General features: G+C 47.9%; 1 protein-coding gene across 1 annotated transcript; it reads right to left on the bottom strand.

The window, feature by feature from the left end:
* Positions 1–15,115: 15,115 nt before the first annotated feature.
* On the bottom strand, positions 15,116–16,870 carry MAGEF1 (MAGE family member F1). The gene has a single exon (XM_028101177.2). The coding sequence runs from the start codon at positions 16,625–16,627 to the stop codon at positions 15,650–15,652; it is 978 nt and encodes a 325-aa protein (XP_027956978.1). The 5' UTR covers positions 16,628–16,870; the 3' UTR covers positions 15,116–15,649.
* Between the last annotated feature and the right edge of the window lie 9,874 nt (positions 16,871–26,744).

Here is a 26,744-nt window from a genome sequence, read left to right as displayed (position 1 = left end):
TGAAAAGCACTTTGTCATACCTCATCCTCTCTCCTCCTCTCAACAAACCACCTTGTGGGGTGATATTGTTATCCTCATTTCACAAATGAGTCCGCTGAGGCTCAAAAAGAGTAAGTGATGAGGACAGATAGGTGATAAAGTGATGTCTCCTGACCGAGAATCCTGGAAAGTAAACATGGTAAATGGGGTGGAGGGCGGTGTTCAGTGACAAGTCTCTCGGGGCCTCTCCCTTTGTTTTGAGACCCTGCACACACCAAAAGGAGGTCCTTTCTGTCCTCCCTTCAGTAGAGAAAGTGTGAATCTGATTTACGTGGAGGTGGGGAAAACAGAGGTGGAGGGGAGGTAATTTTCCCCAGGTGCTGGGTTTGAGATTAATACGCTGAGAAGGCAGATGCCTCCCTGCCATGGGTGGCGCTTCAAGCATAGGGGGGTTTGCTGGCCCCACACCTGGGCCCTGTTAGGTGGCTCCCACCAGGACATGACCCAGGCCTTCCCACAATGAGGCCACATCCCTGGACGGGAACAAAGTTCTCCTTTCTGGTGCACCGCTGGCCCTGGGGGCAGAGAAATCTCTGCAAGACCCCCCACAGTGCGCAGAGGGGTAGGAAAGGAATCCCTTCTTCCAGTTGTCCCGCGCCTGGGTCAAGTGCCCGTGTCATCTGCCTGCCAGGATGGGGGCAATGGGGGCAGACTCGCTAAGAGCAGGTGAGAGCTGCTTGCGGATGGCTAGTCCTCATTTCCCCGCCTGCGCTGCGGCGAGAGTGCTGGCCCAGGGTCCCCCACCGCCTGTGAGGCCCAAACCCAGTGACAAACACTTGCTTCAAGAGGCTTTGACTTCCATGTTGCTGTGAGGTGCCGGGGGGGGGGGGGGCGCGGAATTGGGGGAGGAAAGGAACACCTGGACAAAGTGTCCCAAACCAGCTGTCACTCACTTTGGCCACTGCCTGTCCCTCTGCCTTTGTGGCTGGGGCCGGGCCGTGTGGTGGGACTATTTCCGGCATGCACAGCAGGGGCCCAAATGTCCCCTGCAGCCGGCCAGCTTCCCAACATGAAACCCTAGCCCGGAGGTCCCGGGCCCCTTCCCGGGACAGCAGGCAGGCAGGGCCTCACACTGGTTCCTGGAAACTTTATGGCCCCACTCCCAGCTCTGCTTCGTGCCTCTCCCAGGGATTGCTCGAATCATAAAATAAGGCATTTTAATAACAGTTACCATTTATTGATCACCTACCGTAAGCCAGGCACTGTGTGAGGTGTGTCATTTCTATCCTCTCATTAGTCACCACCTTGCCTTGTTTGTTCGATACCCTGCTTTAGACAGAGGTATGCTATGTAGAGAACAGGTATATCGTTTCTCATTCATTAAATTTGTTGCTGATGGATCCGTCTGTACATCTATTAGTCTCTATCATTTTCAAGGGAAAATTTTATATTGTTTGGCTTTGCGGCAAACTTTCAGAAACCTTTGTCTGAGCCAGGCTGCTGGTGGCCACAGTGGGCAGGACCTCTGCAGACATGTCATCTACAATTCATGAGCATCTTTCCAGTTACAGCTGTTCTTTGCATCAAGGAGGCTGTATTTTAGATGTTTCTCTGCCTGTCTTTCCCTTGCTCAACAACCGAGGCCTTTCCTATCAGAATTGGGGGGGGGGAGTGTGGACGTTCTGAGTCCAGCTACAGATTGGTGGGTCATGGTGGCCTTGGCAAGCCCTCCTCCCAGCCACTGGGGTCCTGGGACGCTGCCCCTGCCCAGAGCTGCCAGGAGAGTGGAGGGTTTGAGGGGAGGGCTGTTGGTGAAGGGTGGGAATGGGGATAATTCCTCTAGCTGGTGGCAGGAGCTGGCTAGCCAGAGGCCTTTTTCACGGCCCAATGCAGTGCGGCTCTTGTGTTTATGAGCTTTGTGAGAGTTAGATGGCTCTGTATTAGCCACAGGTTTTTTGGGGTCACATCAAAGGTTAGAAAGCCGTGGAAAAAGTTCTTTCCCCATGAATCACACTTCCCAAAAATGTAATTCTCTGAGAGGAGCCAGCTTGCTTTATAGAGCTGACAGGAGAAAGGGGATAGCAGGGGCTCCTGGGAGAGTTTTCCTGAAGAAACCTTCTCTGAAAGGCTGGACAAAGGAATTCTCAGAGAGGAGGGGAGTCAGAGAAAAAGAAAACCTCACTGGGACCAAGTTGATGGACTAGCCTTTGAGGAACGGGGTGAGGTGGCTCAAGGGCTTCAGATGCTGTTGGCCTGGAAGGGCTGGGGCCCTGCATCGCTTAACTCCAGGGAGTGCCCTGGCTTGTACAGTGCACAACCTGAGCAGCCACACAGGACAATCCTATCTTGCCTTGTTCCCTCCTAGATGGATTAGTTATCTTTTTAATGGGCTGCCATAGAATCCTCTAGATGGTCATAGAGTATAATTATCTATGTACTTTCCTGCACCCCAGCCCCAGCCACTTCATAGTTAGGCTTCTGAGGACAGGGCCCATATCGTCTTAGCTTTTGCTTTCCAATCTGGCATATTGTATATGCTCATTAAATGTGTGTGGACCAAATAAATAAACATTGTTAAAAGAGTTCTTCTAGCATTTGGGGACTGGGATGGCTAACTCAGAAGAGCTTTGATTTCTTTGAAGAAAAAGTACTATCCAAATATACCCACTCCTTTAAGACCCAGATGGACTGCTACCTGCTTTAGGAAGCCCCCTTGAGGAATTTTTGTTCACTTAGTCCCTCCTTCATTTCTCAAACACTTATCAGCTCCTCTCTCAGGCACCATGAGGGGCTGCCCTTGAGAAACCCAGTCGTGGTGGGATGACAGATATGCACGCTGGTTGTTAGAGTAGGGTGGTCAAAACTGTCAGAAAGGCCCATATGAGGCGTGGGCAGGGGCTACAGGGCACAAGGAAGGGAGTGGCTCATCTCTGTCAGAATGGCAGGCTTTACAGAGGGGTGAGGGGCAGGGCTTGGAGGAGGGGCTGGTGAGCAGACATGGAGGGAAACGGTCTTTGCTCTGCTCCTATCTAGGCTTTGGTTCTCTTGAGCACAGAAATGTTAAGGGTCTACTCCAGGGTCACATAGCTTGTAAGTGGGTCTCAAACCTGATTCCATATCTTGTGACATACCACCATCTCGTTTTCTGTGCTGGAGCCTAGGCCTTAATAAGGCATCCATCCAAAAGCCCTTGTAGTCTCCCAGAGCATTTGATGTAGGATGAGTCCTCACCAGTGGGTATGGAGTTTATTCCTGCACCATCCTAGGGACCTATGCAGGCCTCCTTTTATCTGTGGTTGCCCTGTTAGCAATCCAGCTTGTTCCCAGCTCCTCACCTGTCTCGCTCAACAGTTTGATGCTCTGCTGACCTACTTAGCAGCTCTCATGCTCTCTGCTTTGTTCTTCAGGACCTGCCTGGCTATCTCTCTCATGGTGGATTATTTCGGTTTTGAACCCTTGGGCACCTCGCCTCCAGCTTGTCATGGGGCACTGAGGGCTTCAGTTCCTCCAGGTCTGGGCACCTCACTCCACCAAGCCTCCTGCAGTGGCCGACCCCAAACAGCGTCCCAGCCACCCCTCCCCCCAGCTGCCAGATACCCGCAGCCGTCTCCTCTGCCAGGACTCCTTCTCCTTCAGCTTACCAACTGTGACGCTGCCCATCCCTGCCCACTGCATTGCAACAGCCAGACAGCCTCGGTTCAAGTCCTGCATCTGCAGGTTTTCAGAAGTTCCTTAACTTTCCTGAGCCTTGTTTTCCCATCTGTAGAACGGGAATAATACCTCACAGAAATATATGGACACCAGTTCTGTACCTGGTACATGGCTTAAGAGTGAGAGTTGATAGCAGCTACTGCTTATAAAAGCTTTTCAACAGCTTTTCATCTCGGCTTTGTCTCTCTTAAGCAGGGTGAGGTTAGGTGTCTACTCCAAGGTCTCCTGGCTAGTAAGTATGTCTCAGACCTGATTCTTCACCTCCAGATATTGTGACATACCACCATCTCCCTTTCTGTGCTGGAGCCAAGCCTTGATAACTTGTCCATCCATCGGTCCCAATTGTCCCTGAGGTGTGCAGAGAAAGCCTGCATTCACCCATTTTACAGGGAGGCAGTTTGGGCCCTGTGCAGATAAGCGAGGTGCCCACATTTGCACTGCTCATCAGGAGGCACCCGGGTGGGAGCCTGTTTTGATTCTGCATTCTGTGGTCTCAAACTACATCTTCCCACCTCTTTTCCACCACTGTTAGAGCATCCCAGCCCTCTTCTGAGAAAGTCCTCTCTCCCCACGTGCAGAATACCAGTGAGGCTGGTCTCCATGGCCCCAAGCAGAGAGCGGCGAAAAGGACCCTCTAGATAGAGGGTCGAACGCTGGAGCTTTGGGAGCTGAAGAACACAGCGCCTGAAGCCCTGGGAAGGAGGACGCTGCTGGTTGAGATCCCCTCTTCGTGCCCGTGAGTCAGCCCAGACTGCTCTCCCCGCACCCGCACCCCGGCCCCTGGGCCAGAGCAGCCCTGTGGCCGGTTGGCGGCTGTCGCCCAGCCCCCAGCCTCCTCCCCGGGCGCCCCCCCCCCCCCCGCCCCGGCCGCCAAGGTTGGCAGCCTCGTGGCCACGCTGCTCGACTCTGCGCCTCTGCTCCTCAGTTTATTCCTTCCAGATACACAGTTGCTGATTTTTATTTGGATCACTTTTCTGCGTTATGGTATTTCGGTTGTTTTTCCAATCTCCCTTCCCCCCGCCCCCCCGCCTTTCCCCCGTGGCAGGATTCCTAAGAAGACTAGTTTTTGGAGCGAGCGGCGAGCACATCTGCTCTGTAGCTGCAGCATTCCAGCAGGGCCCCGTCAGGGGCTCGGGGCTCGGGGAGCCGGGCGGCGGAGGCGGGCGCGCGGGGCCCAGGGCGCCCGGCAGTTGAGGCCGGTAGCGGGCACGAGCACTGCGGCAGGCAGGGCCGAGCAGCCCTGGAGCCGCGGTTTGCCAACGGCCCGGCCCCGCGGACTGTGGCTGTTGGCTCCCTCGGCTCAGGTCTGTGCGTGCCCGCCTTGCGCCGGGAAGGAAAGCAGGAGCCTTCGAAAATACCCTGGCTTCCGTCTCCTCTGTCAGCAGCTCTGAGGGGTGCGGGTCCCACGTGTGGCGGGTGTGGGAGTCCGCGGGAAGTGTGGCGGCGCACGGGCGTGTCCTAGAAAGAGTGCGCTGGTGGCACGCAGGCTTGGACGTCACGGGGCGTGGGTTCGAGTCCTGTCTTCCCCACCTACAGCTGCGTGCGCTCGGGCAAGTTAGTGTGAAGGCGGGAACGCTTCCCTCACAGCAGTGTTGTGAGGGTTTACGGGGCCGATACATGCAAATGCCTCTTGGCACATAGTAAGTGCTCAGTAAATGTTTTCGTTATTATTATATATGCATGGGGATAGGTGTGGAATTTAGTAGATTTGGGGTGTGCTTCTTGGACTCCGGAGTGTGAGAACTGCCAGGGGAGCTTGTTAAAAGTGCTGGATTCTGGGCCTCACCTGCAGAGATTCTGATTCAGCAGGGCTTGGGCAGGCTCAGAATTTACTTTTTTTTTTTTTTTTAAGATTTATTTATTTATTTGAGAGAGAGAGAGAGAACGAGCAAGAGAAGGGGAAAGGGAGAGAGAGAATCTGAAGCAGACTCCTTGCTGAGCTAGGTGCCCGACATGGGGCTTGATCTTAAGACCCTGAGATCAGGACCTGAGCCGAAATCAAGAGTCAGATGCTCAACCGACTGAGCCACTGAGGAGCCCCCAGAATTTACATTTTAATTCAGAGGCCCTGGTGATGCTGATGCACTAGTCTGGGGTCTGATCTGGAATCGTCTGAGGTATCTGGGTTAGTTGGTCCTTGAAATCCTGGGCTCTGGTACATCCATCAGAACCTCTCTGTCCATGTGACTGGAGACTGGCTGAAGGGGTAGAATGGGGTGAGGCCAAGAGGTAGGCAGGAGCCACCCCAGGCAGAGCCTCGAGGCTCTGAGGAATTAGGGTTGTTGGGGTTTTAATCAAGGGACTGACAAAGTCCTACTGAGTAATTTGGGTTGGGCCAGCCTGGTTTACAAACCCAGGGCACAGCAGATGCAAGGAGGGTGTAAAATTGCAGTTTGCTCAAGGCCAGCGTGGCAGAGGGTCTATGCCCTGAAAGCAGAAGAAGCAGTATCTGGAGAGAGAGAGAGAGAATCCTCCAGATTGAGCAGCTGCGCCAACTCCCTCCTCCCTCAGGCCCAGCATTGGAGCTGTTGGCAGAGCATCCAAGCAGGGTCCACCTGGGCTCTGTCAGCCGAGTCCCTGGGCGGCCGAGCCAGGCCAGGGCCAGACTGGAGGGCATGGCTTAGGATAAGAAGCTGGCTCTGTCAACTCATCCACTCAGGAGCTTGCAGTTTCTTGATTTATTTTTCTCTCCTTTCTCTCTTAGTAAAGATCTTTCAGAAGAGTTCTTTGTTTTGACTGAGCTGGGAAAGAAGGAGGTGGGCCGTGCTGAAGCCAGTTGCCCACTCCAGAGAGGAGGCTGGGGAGAGCAGCTGTGGGCCCATGAGGCTGAGGTCTGGGCAGCTCTGAGAGCTGGGTCCCCCTCCCCTGGGATCTCCTTTCAGATGGTGAATTTGCTGTGTCTGTAAGTGCATGTGAAGGTGAGTGAATGAGTGTGAGTGTGTGTGTGTGTGTGTGTGTGTGTGTGTGTGTGTGTGTGGATGTGCATAGGTTAGTGTTATATATGTGCGTATTCCTTCAATTCATTTAATAGTGGCCACAAATATTTACTGAGTGTGTCCTCTGTGCCAGATGTTGTTCCAGATGCCTGGGATACATCAGTGAGCAAAATGAAGATCCCTGCCCTCAAGGAGCTTACGTTCTATGGGGATTTTGTACATCTAGAGGGGATGGATGGGCTTGTGTGTGTGTCTGTTGTGCATTCACACGTGAAGAATGGGGAAGAATACATGAGTACACAGGCAGACCTGGGTCAGGAACCATCTGCCATTTTCCAAGCATATGATCCTGGGCCAAATACTTAATTTTTCTGAGCCTTAGTCTTCTATGAAATGGGAAAATAATGTCTTTGTCTGACAGTTGTTGTGAAACTAAAGGTAAAAATACCTGGAGAGCTCTAGGCAGAGTGCCTGGTCTATGATAGTTGCCAAGTGATATTTTTTCTTCATGTCTTCCATGAAGTCAGAGGAGATATACCTACGTGTGTGTGCCAAGTTCATGTTTGTGTCTGGATGAGGTCTGAACATGTGGGTTCTCCCCAAGTGAGAACCTCTGTCCCTCAGAGTATATCTTGTGCTGTGGAGATGTCTCAGGTCTGATTAAAAGTGTTGGTGTTGCCTGGAAAGTTCCTTTCTAAACAAGAAGGTCTGTTAGAAAGCAGGGAGAGAAAGGTTACTAAGTCTGGAATCCCATGCATTGGCCCATTTAAGCCTTGGCTTGGGTCTGTCATGAGTCCTTCCAGCTGCAGTGTGAGTCTGTTGTTTGAAGTTCTGTTTTTAGTGCACACGAAGAGTCTTGGCCAACCCTTACTTGAAACCCCCAGCTGCAACAAACTGCAGCTTCTCTTTCCCCAGTTTCGCCACCCCCTGGCCATGCCGAGACCTTCTCAGTGCCCAGATCATTCATAGGTGTAAATCTAGAAGATGGATCCAGAACCAGGACCCAAAAGACAACTGTGGGGGCAGGACTGCATTTCTGGGTAATCTGTGGGGACTTTGAAGATCCTTGCTTTCTCCCACATGGCCAGGAGAGAGGGGGTTCGAGTTCCTGTTCCCCTCCTCTAGACACTTTCCCACTCAGAAAGTCCATGGGTTGGGCCATGTGCTCTAAGAGGCTGACTCAGAGTGTCTACCTGCAGCAGCCTCAGTGTCCCTCCTCTGTTCCATCTCTAAGTGCCCATAGGATGTCCAGCTGAGGAGTTGACACTCAATGTGCCTGAAGCCATATCCATCTCTTGATCCCAAGCCAGCTCCCTCTGGGTGTTCAGCTGTTCTGATGAACAACTCCAGTTTCTTCCATTCACTCCAGCTTGAAATCGCTGAGTCATGCTTCATATGTCTTTCTGTTTCATTTCCTACAGCTAATCGGTTATCAGATCATTTCAAGTTAGTCCCCCAACCAGGCCTTTGCCACTCCCATTCCTGCTGGTCAGAGTGTCATTGGCTCCTATTTGGTCTCCCCCTTGGCCTCCTTGCCCCCAGCTCCCCTCTCCTGACCAGCCAGTCCACCTTCCTAGAGCACCGGCATGTGCTCGGTGCCCACGTCCCCCACTGCCCCCCACTGCTCCCTTCAGCCCCAGCGCCCTCTCCTCTCCTCCATAGACTCCACTCCAACCTTCTGGTCCCTTCGTGGTTCCCAGGACACTGTGCACACTCCTGCTACCCTACCTTCGCTGGAATTGTTTCCCTTGCCTGCAATCCTTTTCCCCATTCCAACATTTTACCTAAATCCTAGCCATCCCTAACACTATATAACACTCATGGTTTTGGAAACACTCTGAGCAGGGGCACCTGGGTGGCTCAGTCGTTAAGCGTCTGCCTTCGGCTCAGGTCATGATCCCAGGGTCCTGGGATCGAGCCGAGGGTCGGGCTCCCTGCTCAGCTGGGAGACTGCTTTTTCTCCCTCCCTCTTCCTCTACCCCTCACCCTCAGCTCATGCTCTCTGTCCCAAATAAATCAATAAAATCTTAAAAAAAAAAAAAAAAGAAAAAAGACAACACGCTGAGCAGGTGGGAAAAGAGGGGAGGAGAGAACTATAGTTGCTAGCAGTTTGCTAGAGGAAGAGCATTTAGTTCAGGTTTGGGGTAGCCTTTTCTTTGGGGAAAAGCAACGTAAGCCTGAAAACCTGTAGTCACTGTCAGCTGAATGCAGATGTTCATTGTTCTGGTTCAGCAATGTAAATAGCCATGCCTTGGGAGAGAGGGACTGCCTTTGCGTTCCTTTTTCTCCCAAGGTTTGAGGAGAGGAGTTGTGGAGGAGGGGAGAGCCTGGACTGGTCCCTGTACAGGAGACTTGACTATTTTCAGCTCGAGTTTGGAGAGTTACTTGCAGGAGATGGCAAGCGTGGATAAGCGGGCTTCCAGAAGAGGTTGGAGAGGGTCTGGCACTGTTGCTTTGGGACCCAGGGGACGTACCTTGGCACAGAGTGGGGGAGCAAGATACTCTGTCCACCCCTACAAAGATGCAGCAGCTCTCTAGAATCCCGGGGGCATCACAAGAGGCAGCAGTCATGGATATAGTGGGGGGGAAACCCCACAAGGACCATCTCCAGCAGAGGCTCCTTTCATGGGCTTCCGTGAGCCCCGCATGGTGACTGCTGTGGATAGACGGATTTGTGACATCATCGGAGATGCCCCATTGGGAGCTCCCAGAAATATTTGAGGGAAATATTGCAAGGAATGGGGCTCACTGTCACTGTAACTCATTGTTAAAGTAGCAACAAATCATTTATACCCTCAGCAGGTGAAAACGAAATACACTAGCGATAGATATAAAAACCATGCTGCACCATTAACCACGATTGCCTCTGGGTGCCAGCCAGTATCCCCGAGCGTTCATATTCGTCTTTACATTTTTACGGAACCTTCCAAATGTCCCACTATAAGCATTTGTAATTAAAAAAAAACAAAAGCCATGCAGAATATTTTCTCTTTCCTTCCCCTTCTGGGCCCAAAGGAAGACTCAGCCAGGCCTAAGGCCGAAGGCCGCTGTGGTTTCTTCCCCTACTAAACTCCTACAGCGATTCTTGGGTGCAGACTCGCATCCATTCATTGTTTTAGACCCTTGAGCCCGCTCCTTCGGGGCAAGGAACACATGGCCTTCTCCTTGCCCCCTGCCGCTCAGCTCACTCTGGTTTGGGGAGCTACTTCTCAGAACCCGCTCGGCCCTCACACTTGCTGTGCCATCTGCTGACACCCCCTCTTCTGCAGTCCCCCCAGACAGCTTGTGGGCTCCCTGCTTATCACCTTCAGTTTGGACTCGGATATCACTTCTCAGTGAGGCTTTCCCTAGCCAGGCAATTTTATTATTTTGTTTATTTATTTTTAAAGATTGTATTTATTTATTTGAAAGAGAGAGCATGAGACAGCACAAGCAGGGGGAGCTGCGACAGAGGGAGAAGCAGACTCCCTGCTGAGCAGGGAGCCCAATGTGAGACTCGATCCCAGGACCCTGGGATCATGACCTGAGCTGAAGGCAGATGCTTAACCCACTGAGCCACCCAGGCAACTTTAAATTGCACACCCTGCCAGCACCCTTTCCCTGGTCCGGCTTCATCTCTTCCTATGACACAGATCTCCACCTGCCATGCTATGTGTTATACTTCTGTCCTTTATTACCTGTCCCCTTACACTAGTATGTAAGCTCTGGGAGCGCAAGGATTGTTGTCCCTTTTGTTCTCTGCTGTAATCTCACTACCTGGTATGTACAGACGATGGACTCTGAGAAACAAACGGAGGGTTCTAGAGGGGAGGGGGGCGGGGGGATGGGTGAGCCTGGTGATGGGTATTAAAGAGGGCACGTACTGCATGGAGCACTGGGTGTTATATGCAAACCATGAATCATGGAACACTACATCAAAAACTAATGATGGAATGTATGGTGATTGACATAACATAATAAAAAAAAGATGCTCAAACAATATTTGTTGAATGAGTGAATACATTTTATGAGACCGATAGTTACCACGTACCAGATACTGTGGTAGGCGCTTGTAATCCCCTCATTCAGTTTTCACAGACTTTGAGGTAGGTAGCATTCTCTCTTTTAAAGAGATCTTTTAAAGAGATCTCATCTTTTAAAGATGAGGAAACCAAAGCTCAGAGAGGTTGGGTAGCTCCGCGGGAGCCGCATGCTATCACGCAGCAGAGAGTAGGACTGGAGTGCAGGTTCGTCTGCTCCAGGGGCCAGGAGCTTTCCATTTCAGCTCTCCTCTGTCCCCCTGGTTCAGGTAATGTGGCTGTCCCTCACCGTGTTCGACACCCAGTAGGGCTCCTGAATATTCTCAGGCTGAGGCTGTTGCTTCCCTTGCACGAATTCCCTCACTGCTGGGACCACAGAGCTGCTGCTTAGAGGTGTCTTTGCTCAAAAATGGGCTCCTCTCCCTTCTTTTTTTTTTTTTTTAAAGATTTATTTATTATTTATTTTGAGAGAGAGAGAGAGAGAGAGAGAGCACATGAGAGGAGGGAGGGCCAGAGGGAGAAGCAGGTTCCCCGCTGAGCGGGGAGCCCGATGCGGGACTCGATCCCAGGACTCCAGGATCATGACCTGAGCCGAAGGCAGTCGCCCAACCAACTGAGCCACCCAGGCGCCCTTTTTTTTTTTTTTTAAAGATTTATTTATTATTTATTTTGAGAGAGAGAGAGAGAGAGAGAGAGAGCACATGAGAGGAGGGAGGGGCTCCTCTCCCTTCTTGTAACAAAAGACCCATAACCCTACAACTGGAGAAGCCAACGTGCCCCTCTCCCTCATCACTGCCTCTACTCTCTAGCCTGCATGCTCTAGGTTATGGTATAAATGAGCAGGATGAGAGCTTTTCTTTCCTTCTCTCTCGGCCCCATTTTCCCAAAGGGAGGTTGGTTGCTCCCCTAAGAGCCTTCTGAAGACCGGAAGGGTGGAATGCCCATAGGAACCCAGAAGATTTAAGTTCAAGTTCTGTTATCTGCCGCTCACTAGCTATGTCATGAGCTTGGGCAAGTCATTTAATGTATGCACTGACAGAATGGAAGGAATTCTTCTTTCCTGCTGGTTTCCCTATTGCACTGTAATATTGGCCAATGTAGGACCTGCCTCATGAGGCTGTTGTGCAGACGCGTGAGACAATGCAGTTGTCATACTTAGCACCATGGCTGACACATAAGGCTTAGTAAATGCTGGCTCTTATTGTTACCGGACATGCCTGGCTTGGGAACTGGGTGGGGTCTGCATTACATTCAGTCGGTAGAATGTGGTGTGGGGTGGGGATTGTTGCTGACCACTACTTCAATCACCCATGAAACTTTTTCCTAGAGTTTCACACTTCCGAGTTTGGAATTCCTTGTTCAAAGTCACAGTCATGACTTTTAAAAGGCCTTGATTAGGACACTTTTCAGAATACCTAACCTCCCTAGGCAGTACACTGTGTTTCTGCTGGGAGGTGATTGTTACCATCTCTGCTGGGCTGCACGGTTTGAGGAATAATTTGTACAAGCATCAGTTGCCATCATGACCAAGGCAAGGAGCATAATTATCTCAAGTGGGAACTGTGATTGAGCCTGTGAATTGAGGCCTGATTTACAGGGGCTATAAATGAGCTGCCTGCCACCTCTGGAGCATTATGTGCCTGCTCCATGCTGGGGCTGTAATCAACCTGAGCCTGTTTTCAAACACCCATTCTCCAAGTTCCAGTGGGTCCAAAGTCCGCACCCTGGTAAGCGTCAGGATCTCTGCAGAAGCTGTGGCTAAACTGAGAACTTCCCATTGGCCGTTGTCAAGAGAATTTCCTTTCCTGGCGTTGCTTCCTAGTTGTCGTATAATAATAACAAGTACGGTTTGAAGTCATCCATCTGCCACCACTCTCCGAACAGCAATGCCCTGCTCTCCTCACCCGGTGTTTCACCCAACACACACTAGTTCTGCTTGTGCCTGAAGGAGGGCGAGAGAGGGGATCCAGGCCATTTTTCTCCGCCGTGTGAATGACCATAAGCAACAGGAGGCGTTCATCATCTCTTGCCCTCGCCATGGCCAGTGTCTGCTCTACACATGGGCCCAGAGGCCAGACTTTTAGTACTTCTGAGAAGCCGATGATGACATTTGTGACATGGGAGGTCTTTCATGCTGAGGCAAGGGTATGAGTTCTGGCAGCCCTTTGTGCCATGTGCAAACAACACTGGGAATCATATTCGCAGGCCCGCAAATGTTATTAGATTGTTCCATGGCATAGAAGTCTTAGTTTGAGGCTTAACGGAGAGAACAGACTAAAGTAGACTGAGGCAACATGGCCTCTAAAGGGCAAAACATGCTGAGTTTGAGCAAAGAGACACATTCTACACGTAGTCAGCACTCTGAGCACACTGGGGAGAGAGTAGGCAGAGCTGGAATCCGTTCGCAGAAAATTCTTCAACTTTGTTTTAGCTTCCTTTTTACCCCCCTGCAGGCCAGCGTCTTGTCATAATTAGCCTGGCTACACAATACTTGTTTGTATCTCCAGAGAGACGGCAGTGTTTAAAGAAAGAACGTGAGTCCAGAGACAGATGACCCAAGTCTGGAAGGACTCCCACAAAGAAGGAAATGTAAAATGGTGAAAAATCAAGCTTTTGACTCAGATTTTAGTTCCAATCCTTCTTATACACTATCTGTGAGACCTTTCTGGCTTTTCTGACTCTCTTTGCTTAGTGCAAAATGGAACAGATATGTACCCTGTAAAATTGTAATAAAAATCATCAAAAGATATGTAAAGCATAAAAAAGCTGGCTTCCCTTAGGTATTAAATAAATGGCAAGAATTACTGTCTTGAACATCTACAAAATGGAGGTGTTTAGTAATACCTACTTTGCAATGTGGTTGTGAAAAGCAGGGGTAGGAATGCCTTTGGCCTATAGTAGATGTTTAATAAATGGTACTGTTATTAGTCCTGTCTTTGCTAGGTGTTAACACATCCAAATTTCAGCAGAGTCACATCTGGTACAGGTAAAACGGGGTGGGGGGGTGTATTTCTATGCTATTTCACTGCCATAAGGACTGCAATGGGAACTGAAGATAATTCTACAGGCCCTGCTTGTGTTTTGGAATTGTGATAACTGAAATCACACACAACATACTGGAAGCCAGGAATGGGGAACAATGTGCTAAAATGAAACACACTAGATTGGGGGGCCAGGGACTTGTGACCTTAGGCAAATCACCAAGTAATCTGACCCTCAGGTGCACACACTGCTGGTGAGAAAATACAAATGCGAGAAATATCACTGTTATTGTTCTTTGCAGGTAAAGCCAGTCTTCCCACGTTAATCTTTGGAACCCAGCAAAGTCCTTGGCATATAGTGAACACTCAGTATTTGTTTGTTTAATGAACTATGAACTGCCCAGAAGTCATCTTTTCATTCATTGGTGAACGTTTTTGCCCATAAGCTTATAGTTTCGATCTCAGTCTAGTTTGCTGGATCCCTGGGCCTGTGTCCCAAAGTATTTATTTGTATTCCACACCAACCTTAACATAGTCAGAAATGTTATTTGAACACAGCTGAAAGCAGGAAAAAACTGGCAGTAAAGTGTAGAAAAGCGGCTCTTCCGTATATGGCAGCTGCGGGGTTGGGGGTAGCTTCACAGTCCCCTCTACACCCATCTCTGGTTTGGTTACCACTTTCCCTATTATTCTCTGTATCTTTTCCATAGGATGTATCCCCAGAGTGAAAGTGGCAGGCATTGCAGAGGCCTGAGCAGCTCATGTGGATGATCCTTCATGGCTAGTTAAGAATGTGAGCAATGCCTTACTAGTCTCCTCCAAACGGGAGGTGGCAGGTGGAAAACAGCACGTAGAAACAGGGATGAGGGCCCTAGGCTGCCTAGTGCCAGGGGAGAAATCTTGAAATGGAACTTCTCGATAGTAGGGGACATCACATGTACCCTCCACCCACAGGACACACCGCATCACATGTACCCTCCACCCACAGGACACACCGTTCCTGAATTGTTACAGTATTTGGTTTGTGACAGCTTTGATAGAGAGCTGTTGAGAGAACGGAGATGGAGGGGACCACAACACTAACAGTCACCATCACTATGCACTGAAATGAGTTGTTCTGGAAAAAGAGCCCTGGCAAAGGTAGGGTGTTTTCCAGCTCCATCATGAATCAAGTCTTCTTCCCATGTTATTGAGGGGCACCTGTGCCCTTCAGTTATTCCCAATACCATCTCCCACCCCTAACTTCTGCTTTTCCTTTCCCTCCCCTCCACATGCCCCATCCTTCCCCCTCAACCCCCAAAGTCCGACTGAAGGTAATTTCAGGCAAGCCTCACCCAATCAGCCCAGCTGGGTTAGGGGTCCCTCTGCAGCCTTCAACTCACTGTTCTGTAATTTCTGGTTTATTTTCTTAATCTCCAGTTCCAAAATGTAGGACCTTTATCTTGTTCAGCATTCTATCCCCAAATGCCCCAAACACCACACAAAAGAAGATGCTCATCAAATGTTTAATTTATTAAGTGTACCAGGGTATAGTTCTAATTTACTGTATTTTCATTTTTCTCTAGATACTATAATAGCTAACAAATAGAGGTACAGGTCAGTCTTTTTCTTTATACAATATAGACAAAAAGCACTGGGAAGCTAGCCACCAATCAGCTATTTGTTTTCGTGGTACCAGATGATCACACTGCTGAGTTCCTTGAAACCATTAATGTACGGCATTACAATGCTGCGTCATTTGTTCAAGATCACAAAACAAAATGTAAAGTTTTCCATCCATTTTACAAAACCTGCCAAACCACAACAAAATCCTACAGGAAAAAGTAGACCAATCTCATTTATAAATATCAATTTAACAGTATGTAAAATGTAACAAAACACAGCAAGATACAAAACCTAAATCCTAGTTACACAAATACAACTTCTAATTAACGACCTACCCCCAACGATACTACTTATGACTCCGACAGTAGCTTTTTCATAACCACGAGGACCCCGCTGGCCACCTTTCCACCAGCCCTCATCAGGGGCAGATACCAGCCCTATCACTGGCCCTGGCCCTGGCCCTGGCCCTAGCCCTAGCTCTCATACTGGCCTCAGCTCTGGCCTTGGCTCTGGCCCTGTCAGCCTCATCTGCCAGGGCCTCACGGTACTGCACTGGCCAGTGCTGGGGTTCTTTCTTATGGAGTTTGGCCACGAACCCCAGGACTTTCATCTTGCTGATTTCCAGGTTGCTCCGGGGACCCCAAGAGAATTCACATTCCGGCGGATTGGTGTGAGGCACCTGCCTGTAACTGAGGTATCGCTGCTGCACAAAATCTTCCATAATAAGCCTCTTCGGGTACCCGAAGAGGAAGTGATACTTTGAGGGGCGTACCCCCAAACGACGTAGCATCTCCCAGACCTGTGTCTCCCTGGCACTATTACCTTTCATGTAGATAAGGCCCAAGATCATTATTAAGAGACCCAATCTGGGGCCATCTCCTCCCAGATCCTCCTCCTCCTCCTCCTCCTCCTCAAGAGGTTTTAGTTTGTTGATCAGGATGTAAGTGTGGTGCTTGCGGCCAAACCGTTTCAGCTCGAAACCAAAGACATACCGCAGATGCTCTGCGGCCCTTGCGATGATCTCAGGGAACAGATCCTTCAAGTCTCCGATTACGTATTTCACCATCTCGGAGCGAGTGATGGGACTCTTCTTCTTGTCCTTCACCAGCAGGAACTGCACCAGCTCGGCCACCGTCCGATCCAGACGGCGGTAGGCCCTGCGCCGGGCCAAGGCTTTGGCTGCCAAGGTCCTTGCGCCTTTTGGGGTGAGGGCGGAGTCCGCAGCCCCCTCCTCCCTCCGGGCGCCAAGATCCTCCTTGGGGGTCTCTCGCAGGAGGGGGCTCGGGACCTCTTTCTGAGAAGCGGTCAGGGCCTGAGTCTCACCGTCACGGCCGCCATCCTTCTCCCTCTCGGCCTGAGGGATGGGGAGAGCCCCGTTCTCGGGTTTCAGCAACATGTTTCGGGCAGGCAGGTGCAGAGCGCGTACAAGGCCAAGGGGTGTGCAAGCCGCTGCGCAAACCCCGGCGGAGGGGGGAGACAGAGCCTGGGGCAGCGGGAGGAGGAAAAGGAGAGAGGTCAGAGGGGGCTTTCGGGACGCTGGGCTGCACTGCAGAAGTCTCGGGACCCTTGCCGCAACGCCTCCGGCGCCGAAGATTTGCGCGCCGCCCCGGCGCAGCCTCAGTGTGCGCCCGCGCGCCGGTTCGCCGGGCCACTTCCGGCCAGCTCAGCCAAGATGGTGGCCCCGGGGCCGCGCCAAGCCCCGCCCCTTCCGGCTCCCTACGGGTTTGGGTTTGCACGCCCGGGCGGTGGGAGGTGTACCCTCAGCGCTGCCTTTTAGGCTCCAGAGTTGGGGGAAGGTAATCAGGGCTTTCTCGTCCAGGGCATGCAGAATGGGAAATGTTTCCATGGACAACGTTGAAATAGGGTTGGCGTTCTAGCCACGTCTTTTCAGCAAGTGCTTATTTTAAGTGTATCTAGGATTTTGAGTGATTTTACTGGCCCGAGTGCAGAGTGCAGGGAGGTGAAGGCTGGGAGATAGGGCTGTGAGGGCCAATCAGGGAAGAACTTTGCACAGGATACTAGGGAGATTGAAATTTATTCTAAACATGATGGGAAACTACTACTGGGAGTTTAAGCAAGGGAGTGTCCGGACCGGATCTCTCTCTTTACAGTCTCTCTGGTGGCGGTGTGAGGGATGGTTTGGAAGTAGGGACGACCAGAAGCTAGGAATCGATTTTGGAGTCTTTTTATAGTGCAGAATAGGAACTGAGACTTGGTTTGTCTTGTTCATTGGTGTATCCCCAGCGCCTAGAACAGTGCCTGGCACCTACAGGCTCTCCATAAATATTGTAAAATGTAGGATGAGGGGGCAAGGATAGCAGATTCTACAGGGGTGAAAGGAAAATACAGCTGACAGAAATATTGGCCGATTGGAGGAAAGGGGAGATTCTTTGACCTAAGCAAACTTAACTACTTCCATTACTTTTTATCTTTTTGCATACCCCCAGTTCTTTCCTCTCTCCTCACTTTCCCTCCCACCCTCCTTTTTCCTCCCTCCCTCCCTCCCTCCTTCCCTTCCTTCCTTCCTTCCTCCCTCCCTTCCTCCCTCCTTCCCTTCCTTCCTTCCTCCCTCCCTCCCTCTCGCTCTCTCTTATTTCAGGACTCAGCTTAAATGTCACCGTTCCAAAGCCTTCCTTAATCTCCATGCATGGAAGTTATTTACTGCTATCTCTGAATCACCATAGCAATTTACATTTATTTAGCATTCACTTATATAGACCTTATTATATCCTAGGCTCTGTTCTAACCACTTTTCGAATATTAGTTTGTTTAATTCTCATTGAGGTACTGTTATCATCATCCCCATTTTATAGATCTGTCTTTCCTATGGCATTTGCTATTTGCTAGCTATGTAATCTTGGGCAAGTTACCTAAGTTCCCTGCCCCTCAGTTACCTTATCAGTAAAATGGATATAATAGCAGTAACAACATTATGGAGATTATGTGAAGTAATGCATATAAAGTATTTAACGCAGTGCTCAGCACATATTGAGTGTTCAATAAATGTTAGCTATTATTTATTGCATATTTTTAATGTGCTGATACTGTGCTAAGTGTTTACATGTATTAACTCATCTAGTCATAACAGCCCTGCTAGATAAGTGGTATTATTATTCCCATCTTATAAGTGAAGTAACACAGAAAGAGGTTAAGTAACTTCCTCAACATCACGACTGAGATTTGAACCATATAGTATGACTCAAAAGACCATGCTCTTAACCACGATATTAATAGATGTTAATTATTATTATTGTCCATACTCTGCTTTGTATTATAATTATTTTTGTGCTTATCTTATTACCCTCCAAAACCAAACATCCTAAAAGCTAAGGCTATGTCTTTAACTCTTGAAGAACCCCTCAGAGTCAGCACTCAGTATATAATTGTCACTGAATAAATGACGAAAGGTTTTTTTTTGACAGGAAATAACATTTAAGTAAATATCTGACAGTCAGATTTTTCTAGATGTAATCATGAGCTCTTCACTTTAAAAACTTCTGAAAATGTATACTCACTTATAGTATCTGACTTAGAAAAACTGCAAGTGTGTGAATGAAGCAGAAGGATGTTTATTACGGTCTAGCTTGAGGCTGTTACTAGTTTTCATTGTGCCAAACATTCTGTGTACAATATAATTTCATCCTCACAAATCCCTATGAAGAAGGTATTTTTACCCTCATTTTACCAATGGGAAAATAGTCACAGAAATCACCTGTCTCAAACCAATCATCTGTTAAGAGCTGGACTGGAGACGAGAACCTAGAGCTCTCTCTTCTGAAGACTGTACTCATGACTGTCTTCACGTACTCATGCTGGACTGCCTGGTTATCTGTTTCTCCTGAAGGTAGAGAGAACCACTCCTACCTAGAAGGACTGTGCTAGAGATAAAAGAGTTCATTTACGTATTCTCTCAATCCAAGCATTGCCAAGAAGATATGTAGGAGATAGATGCATGGGAATGAGCATATAGGAGATACACTGAATGGAAAGAATTTTGAGGGAAAAATTTGCAGTAATATGACTGGATTTTAAAAACTGAATGAATAATGTAATAGTACACATCAAAAAAAAAAAGGAACTACTGATACAACATGGATGAGTCTGGCGGACATTATGTTAAGTGAAAGAAGAAAGATACAAAAGGTTACATACAATAGGATTCCATTTACTTGGATGTTCAAGACAGGTTAAACTAATCTATGGTGATAGAAATTAGAACAGTGGCGGTCTGGAGTGGGGTTGACTGGAAAGGGGTATGCAGGAACTTTCTGGGAGTGAGGGAAATGTTCTGTGTCTTGATTTGGGTGTAGGTATTTGTCAAAACGTGTCAAACTGTACCCTTAATATCTATGCATCTCACAATATGTAAATTATACCTCAAAATTATTTTAAAATTAAAATACTAAATGAATAAGCCTTTGGGTATAAGAGGTGGGGGGGCGGCATGAAAGGTGAATGGCTTTGTTTTTACCATTTGCCAATCCCTGGATGCTACAGTGTTCTACCGGAAGGGACCTAGACAATCATTTTTACCGTTCTGATCGTGCCTACCTTATACAGGACCAGCAGACTTTGTAAACAACCCTTACGTAAGCTATTAGAAGGGAGGCAATGCATACCTCTTTGTCTGGGGAGCGAAGCAGCAAAACAAACACTTTGATAACTATTGCTTGAAACCTTCCTGAGGGTGGATCTTTCTTTGAAAGCCCACAGTGCTTAGCCCCTTTTAGTCTGCAGAAAGGGATAAGGGAATTACACTGGAAAGGCAGAATTGCGGGATGAATTATCCTGGAAATGTCCAGCACTTTGTGGGTGTAGAAGAGGTGTGTCCCAGAACAAAGCCTGAACTAGGTCAGAAGTCCTGAGCGCTGGTGTCCCTCCTCACCCACTCATTTGGTGACCTTGCCCAGGACACTCAACCTCTTTGGGCTACTGTTTCCACATCTGTAGGCCTCCTTGCCTGGCCTGTCCCCACAGAATTATTTTGAGAAAGATTATAAATGCAAACATACTTTTAAAGTGCTCTACATTAAGAAATACAAAATGTTACAGACTTTTTTTTTTTTAAAGGATAAGTGGTAGAAAAATCTCAGTAATGAGTGTGACTCGTCTCTCATGCAGACGTTTTGGAACGAGTTTACACATTCCTGGTTGAAAAAACCGTCTGGCCAAAAAAGATTAAATAAAGAAATGTCAAGTCCTGACACTCCTTCTAAGGCCAGTGAACGCTTTGGTGGGGAGCCAGGGTTATCTTGTTGGATTCCTTCTAAACTTGGCAATAGAGTCCTCCAAACTCTTGAGTGCCTTCTTCACAGAGATGCTGAGTAACATGTCACCCCAGATTTGAGTGAGTCCCAGTCTGCACAGGTGCTTGTGCCCTTGCTATTTCTTCCGACAGTTTTGACAGCCATGCAAGCTGATCCGGCTCAAAGAAGGGATCAGAGGAAGAGCTTTGTCCCGTATTCCTGAGCCAGGCGGGGGGGTGGGGGGGTGGGGGCGTGGAAGGAGCTCAAGCTCAATTCTGTTACAGCGGAATGGGCAGAGCGTGAAGCCGTGGGTCCTGGAGGAGCGGCTGGGATTGAGGCAGGATGGCTGGGCGGATGATTCGACCTGACTTGGGTAATGAAGATTGTTTGTTACTGTTTGAAGAGCAATTGTGTAAGCAACAGTGCTTCTGTGTTAGGCTGCCTGTGACCCACCAGTATCTGTAACCTAACACCCAGTGCAGAGGAGGAGCAGAGCCTGACCAGCGGGGGAGGGGAGAGATGGGGGAGGAGGATGGCGTGCACAGGGCCCCCTTCTCCCTCCTCCACCGTCCCACCCCCTCTCTAAACCTCGAAGGAGAGTTGGCGAGAAGGCATTTGCCACCTGGACACAATGAGACCCAGTGCGAGGGGCAGGCGTGAGGCTGGCTGCGAGCCAGGGCCCTAGTCTGAATGGCCGTCGCCAAGGGGCTGCCAACAGCCCATCTCTATCCCTGAGGGGCCAGGCCAGGACCCAGGCGGGGGCCCTCAACATCCAGCGCCGAGGCCCAACTCACACCATTCGCTGGCCGTGATCAGAATGCGTGGGACCCACGGGCTTTGAGCAGCTGAACAGAGCCGTTTCCCCTCCGCGGGCCGCCGGTTCGTTTGGATTAGAGCAGGCTCTCCGGAGTCCCTTTGTTGGCTGCTTGTTATTCCGCACGCACGGAGCACTGTGCATTCATCTTTATTAGTTCTAATTGCTTCCCTATTCTAATGGGATCTTGATATTCCCATACAATTGAAAGGAAACGTATTCATTAAAATAATTCTTCTCCTAACTGCCGCTTCAAGCTGCTCTTCTAAGTGACATTGTCTCTCTAGCTGTCGCCTGCTGAGGCCTCTTATTAAGACTCTAGTCAAAAGCCAACTTTGGGCAGCAAACTTTCCTTGCAGGAGTTTCCAGACACTGAAGAGAGGGCGCTTTTTAATCGGCTCACACACTGAAGTTGGAGGCCAGCTGGTATAATTGGGGGTGCTGCTCCGGGGGGCTAGGGGGAGAAGGGCTGGCCTCCAGCTCTGCCTCCTATAACAATGACCCCTTTCTGCACACCAACCGGCTAATTTCGAGGGCTCCCCCCCCGTGCCCCCATCATCTGTGTGAAACTTCTTGTTTATGCCACAAGCAGTTACTAGGTGTGTTCTAAGTGCGAGGCGCTGAGTAAGGTGCCGTGAGAAGTGTGAAGACCGAGCTGTAGTCTCAAGGTGTTTATGGTCTCCGTGGGTGGCTCCCAAGTCCCGGTCCCTAAAGTTAGGCAGGAGAGGAAAGGCTGGGACCGCTCTCTCTATTCAAAAAAGCTTAATGGGATAGAGAACTTAGACAAGCCGGCTGCTATTCCATAAATGTGTTTGGTTTCATAACCAAAATCTTTCAAGCCGTGAGATCAAGGGGGTAATACAAGAAGCTTCTTTGGGACGTTGGGAGCCATTGATCTATCTGGGGGGAAAGAAACCATTATACAAAAGAATGACTGCGAAACGTATGTTCTTCCCACGAGTGGTGCAAATAACATGCTGGAGGAGTTGGGAGGAGGGGAAGGGAGCATGTGCTGGGTCCTACATTGTTGTCCAAATGGGATTTTATCCCTGTAACAGCCCTGCGAGAGAAGCGCGATTATTCCCCATTTTACAAATGGGATCGAAGAGGAATTAGGTGCTTCGTCTCGTGTCAAGAGCTGGAGGTTCCAAAGCACAGGCTGTTTTCAGGGCAACGCGTGATCTGCCCTGTGTATCTGTCAGGAGCACACCGGGCAGGAGCCGTCAGAGTTTAATGTGGAAGGTGGCGTTCGTGTCCCCTTGAGGCCTTTGGGGGGACTGTCAGAGTGGGGTGCACGGGAAGCCAGCGTCTGAGCAGGAACACAGAGGCCGGGAAGAAGCTGGAATATCGGGAAGTGACGGGAATCCAGGTGGCCCAGTGACTGGGGAGCGTGTGCCGGAGCAGTGGGAAGGAGGCAGAAAGGCGGGTAAGGGCCGAATTGTCAGGGGCCTTGCCTGTTGGGAGTTTGGATTTTAGGCTACAGGTACATCTCCAAGGAGGACCCCTGAGCCTCCAGATAAACACAATATCTCTTTCAGGAGCGCCGATTCTCCTTGAGGTGAATAATTTTAGGCATCTTCATATTAAAGGAAATTCAGATACATCATGGAATAGAATGTGCAATTCTCAAGAGTTTTTAAGAGGAAACAGAAGGCTTCAAAGAGCGGTTGGGTGTGCTGGCAGGGGCTTCAGGCTGCGCGGTCCCCTGGGGGCACTGAAGGCATTGCTTTCCGTCTGCTGTTGGCGTACTTCAGCGGGAAAGTTTGAGAACTACTGACTTGGGATAAAATGTTTTGGTTTCGGGAATAAAATAATTAGCTATATTTTCAGAAGGGTGGCAGGGGCTTGGAAGATAGATTGGACAGGGCAGGGACTGAGGGCAGGAGTCCAGTGAAGAGAATGTTGTGGTAAACTCTCAGGAGACATGAAGGGCTCAGGGGGCTGCCCAGGGGCCTCAGAGCCCGCCTCTCTGCCTTGGCCTTTCTGGAGGGGGGCCATCCGAGAGAGCCCACCTCCCCCCACAAGCCTCTCCTTCCTCTTGAGGGGCTCAGCAATTACTCTAGGATGGCCAGGAAGGCGGTAGCAGAAGCAGCCAAAGGAGGGCCTGGGCCAGGAGCAGCCCCTCGCAGATGACCTTCGTGCCCTGGTCATGTCACTCACCTTACAGCCCGCCAGCCACCTCCCAACCCAGCAGGTTTGCAGCTTTAACTGCCCCTCTCCTTTTGGAGGGGTGACATTTTTTAGATAGTTTAGAATTTGTCTTTTTTTTTAAGATTTTATTTATTCATTTGAAACACAGGGGTAGAGAATGAGAGAGAGAGAGAGAATAAGCAGGGGGAGAGGGAGAGGGAGAAGCAGGCTGCCCACTGAGCAGGGAGCCCGATGCGGGGCTCCATCCCAGGACCCCGGGATCATGACCTGAGCAGAAGGCAGACGCTTAAACACCTGAGCCACCCAGGCACCCCTAGAATTTGTCTTTTAAAGCATTATTTTTTTAAGCATTAAAAAGTTTGTTAGTGCTTTATTTTTTCTCATTTTAGAAGGGATTGTTTATTGTAGAGCACTGAAAAAACCTTGAACGTCCAAAAAAATAAAGCAAAAAATACCTATAATTCCACTACTCAGGGGTAACCACAGTTAACAAATACCTTGGTGTGTATCCTCCCCCAATTCTTCTAAGCATATACATTTTAATTTTTTAGTGGAGTTATCTAGTATATGCTGGTTTATATACATATGCTATATATTTCTTTACATACTGTGCATCTTTCACATTAATAAATATTTTTCTGTAACAGTGATTTGTGATTGAAAATATTCCACAGACTCCCTGTTACCTTTATTTATTTTTATTTTTTTAAGATTTTATTCATGTATTTGACAGAGAGCGAGCGAGCACAAGCAGGGGGAGCATCAGGCAGAGGGAGAGGGAGAAGCAGTCTCCCTGGTAAGCAGGGAGCCCGATGCGGGGCTCCATCCCAGGACCCTGAGACCATGACCTGAGCCGAAGGCAGACGCTTAACAACGACTGAGCCACCCAGGCGCCCCTCCCTGTTACCTTTAAAGCCTATTTTTGCATACTTAAGTTGTTTTAAGTTTTTCCTTATTACATGCAATGTGATGAATTTACTTGTGGCTAAATCTTTCACAAGGCAATATTACAAATAGTATTTCCTTTTATTTTATATTATACAAATAACCATTTCATTGCAGTGAAATGAAAGTTAAGACAAGAAGAAAAGTAAGCACCTGTCTTCCTACCATTCAGATATCATACCTGTTTACCTTTCAGAGCCTATTCTTACAGACTTTATTCTATGCACGTATTCGTATCTGTACCCAAATACACGCACCCAGTAAAGTCTGTAAGTCTAGTATAAATATATTTTTATGAAAATAACACTGTTTGCCAACCTGCTCTTCCTTCTTACTATGTAACGATTATCCTTGTCATTTGGCAGTGTTCAGTATTACTTTATTGCTTTCTAGTAATACATTGTATAAGTATACAAACATTTCTTTGTCCTGTGGTTCCTCATGTGAATTTTTTCCGCAGCATTCTTTTTTTTTTTTTTTGAGAGAATTCTTTAAATATTCAGGATGTTAAGTTTTTGGTCATTTCGCAAATTTTTCCTGGGTTATTTATTTTCCCTTGAGGCTTGTTTAAAGCAAGTGTTTTTCTCTTTATTTTGTGATTATAGAAATAAAACAAGGTCATTGTACAAAAGTTAAAAAATATAGATAAAAAGAAAAATAATTAAAATTAGATAACCCTAAATCCTCCTAACTGGAGATAACCACTATTAATATTTTAGAATGTATCTTTCTAGGTTTTCCTGTTTCCCGATATATAGAAGAAAATGGCCATATAGATATGATTTTTTTAAAGACAAAATTCTTCTATATATATTTCTGTGATCTACTTTATGCACCAAATCCATTTTGAAAATCTCTCATGTCAACACAAATGAATCTGAACCATCATAGATTAAATTAAGTTTATTTTAAAAATAGACAGTACTTGGTGTGCCTGCCTTGCTCAGTCGCTAGAGCATGTGACTTTTGATCTCGGGCCCATGTTGGGCAGAGAGATCACTTAATAAAAAAATTTTTTTAATAAAAAATAAAATAGACAATACCTTAGTTCAAAAATAGTTCAAAAATCAAAACAATATAAAAAAGTAGATATTGTGGGGTGCCTGGGTGGCTCAGTTGTTAAGTGTCTGCCTTCAGCTTGGGTCATGATCCCAAGGTCCTCCTCATCAGGCTCCCCGCTAGGTGGAAAGTCTGCTTCTCCCTCTGCCTCTGCCTGCCGATGCCCCGGCTTATGCTCTCTCTCTGTCAAATAAATAAATAAAATCTTAGAAAAAAAAGTAGACATTGAGAATTCTTGCTTCCATGCATGTCCTGCTTCACCTGGTTTTCTTTCTTTCTTTTTTTTAAACAGACAGGGTTTTATTACTTTCAGGTGTACAATAGAGTGATTCTACAATTCCATACATTACCCGGTGCTCATCACTAACAAGTGCACTCCTTAATCCTCATCCCCTATTTCACCTGGTTTTCTGATTTCCATTCCCACAGGTCACCGCTTTTAATAGTTATAATGTTCTTTTTTGAAAATACAAGCAAATGCAATTATGTATGCCCCATCCTTTCTTACACAGAAGTTAGCACACTATATATATATTATCAGGCACCTAAAAAAACCCCCAAAAACCTAATAGTATACAGTGGAGACTTTTTCTTATCACTACATAGAGAGTTTCCTGGTATAACATGGTATAGATGGATCATAATATCTAACCAATTTCATATAGTTGGGCATTGTGGTTATTTTCAAACTTTCAGTATTACAAACAATACTCTAATACATGCAAATGTAATTTTTGTATGTGTGCTAATATATTTGCAGGAAAAATTCTGAAGGTGAGATTGATGAATCAAGGGGTAAGTATATTAATATCATTAATAGCAAATGCCAAATTGGACTTCATAGGGGTATACCATTTTGTATTCCTACAGCATTGTAGGAGGACGCCTATTTCCCTACAACTTCCTCCCATCAGTGTATTTTGGATATGTACAAATCTGATAGGTGAAAAATGGGTATATCATTGCTACTACAATTTACACTTTCTTATTAACGAAGTTGAACATTCTTTCATGTGCTTAAATCTGTTTTTGTTTTTGTTTCTTACCCTGAAAACAGGTATTTTTTCTATTTGGTTATTGGTGTCCTTGATTCACAGAAATAAATTATATATTATAGTGATTGACCCTTTGTGAAATGAGTTGTGATTTCTTTTCCTCCAGTTAGTCATATACTTTTTTTTTTTAATTATGATGCTTTTATCATACAGGAATTTTAAGACTTTTATACAGCTGTACTTATCAGTCTTTTATTTCATGATTTCTGGATTTTTAATCAATTAAAAAGGTCTTTGGGGCAC

Source organism: Eumetopias jubatus, unplaced genomic scaffold, assembly GCF_037043125.1.
Source record: "Eumetopias jubatus isolate StellerSeaLion01/CBP00866 unplaced genomic scaffold, mEumJub1_p1.0 scaffold_1, whole genome shotgun sequence".
NCBI classification, from domain to species: domain Eukaryota; kingdom Metazoa; phylum Chordata; class Mammalia; order Carnivora; family Otariidae; genus Eumetopias; species Eumetopias jubatus.
The sequence above is the reverse complement of the archived record's forward strand: the minus strand, read 5'-3'. Positions and strand labels throughout refer to the sequence as shown.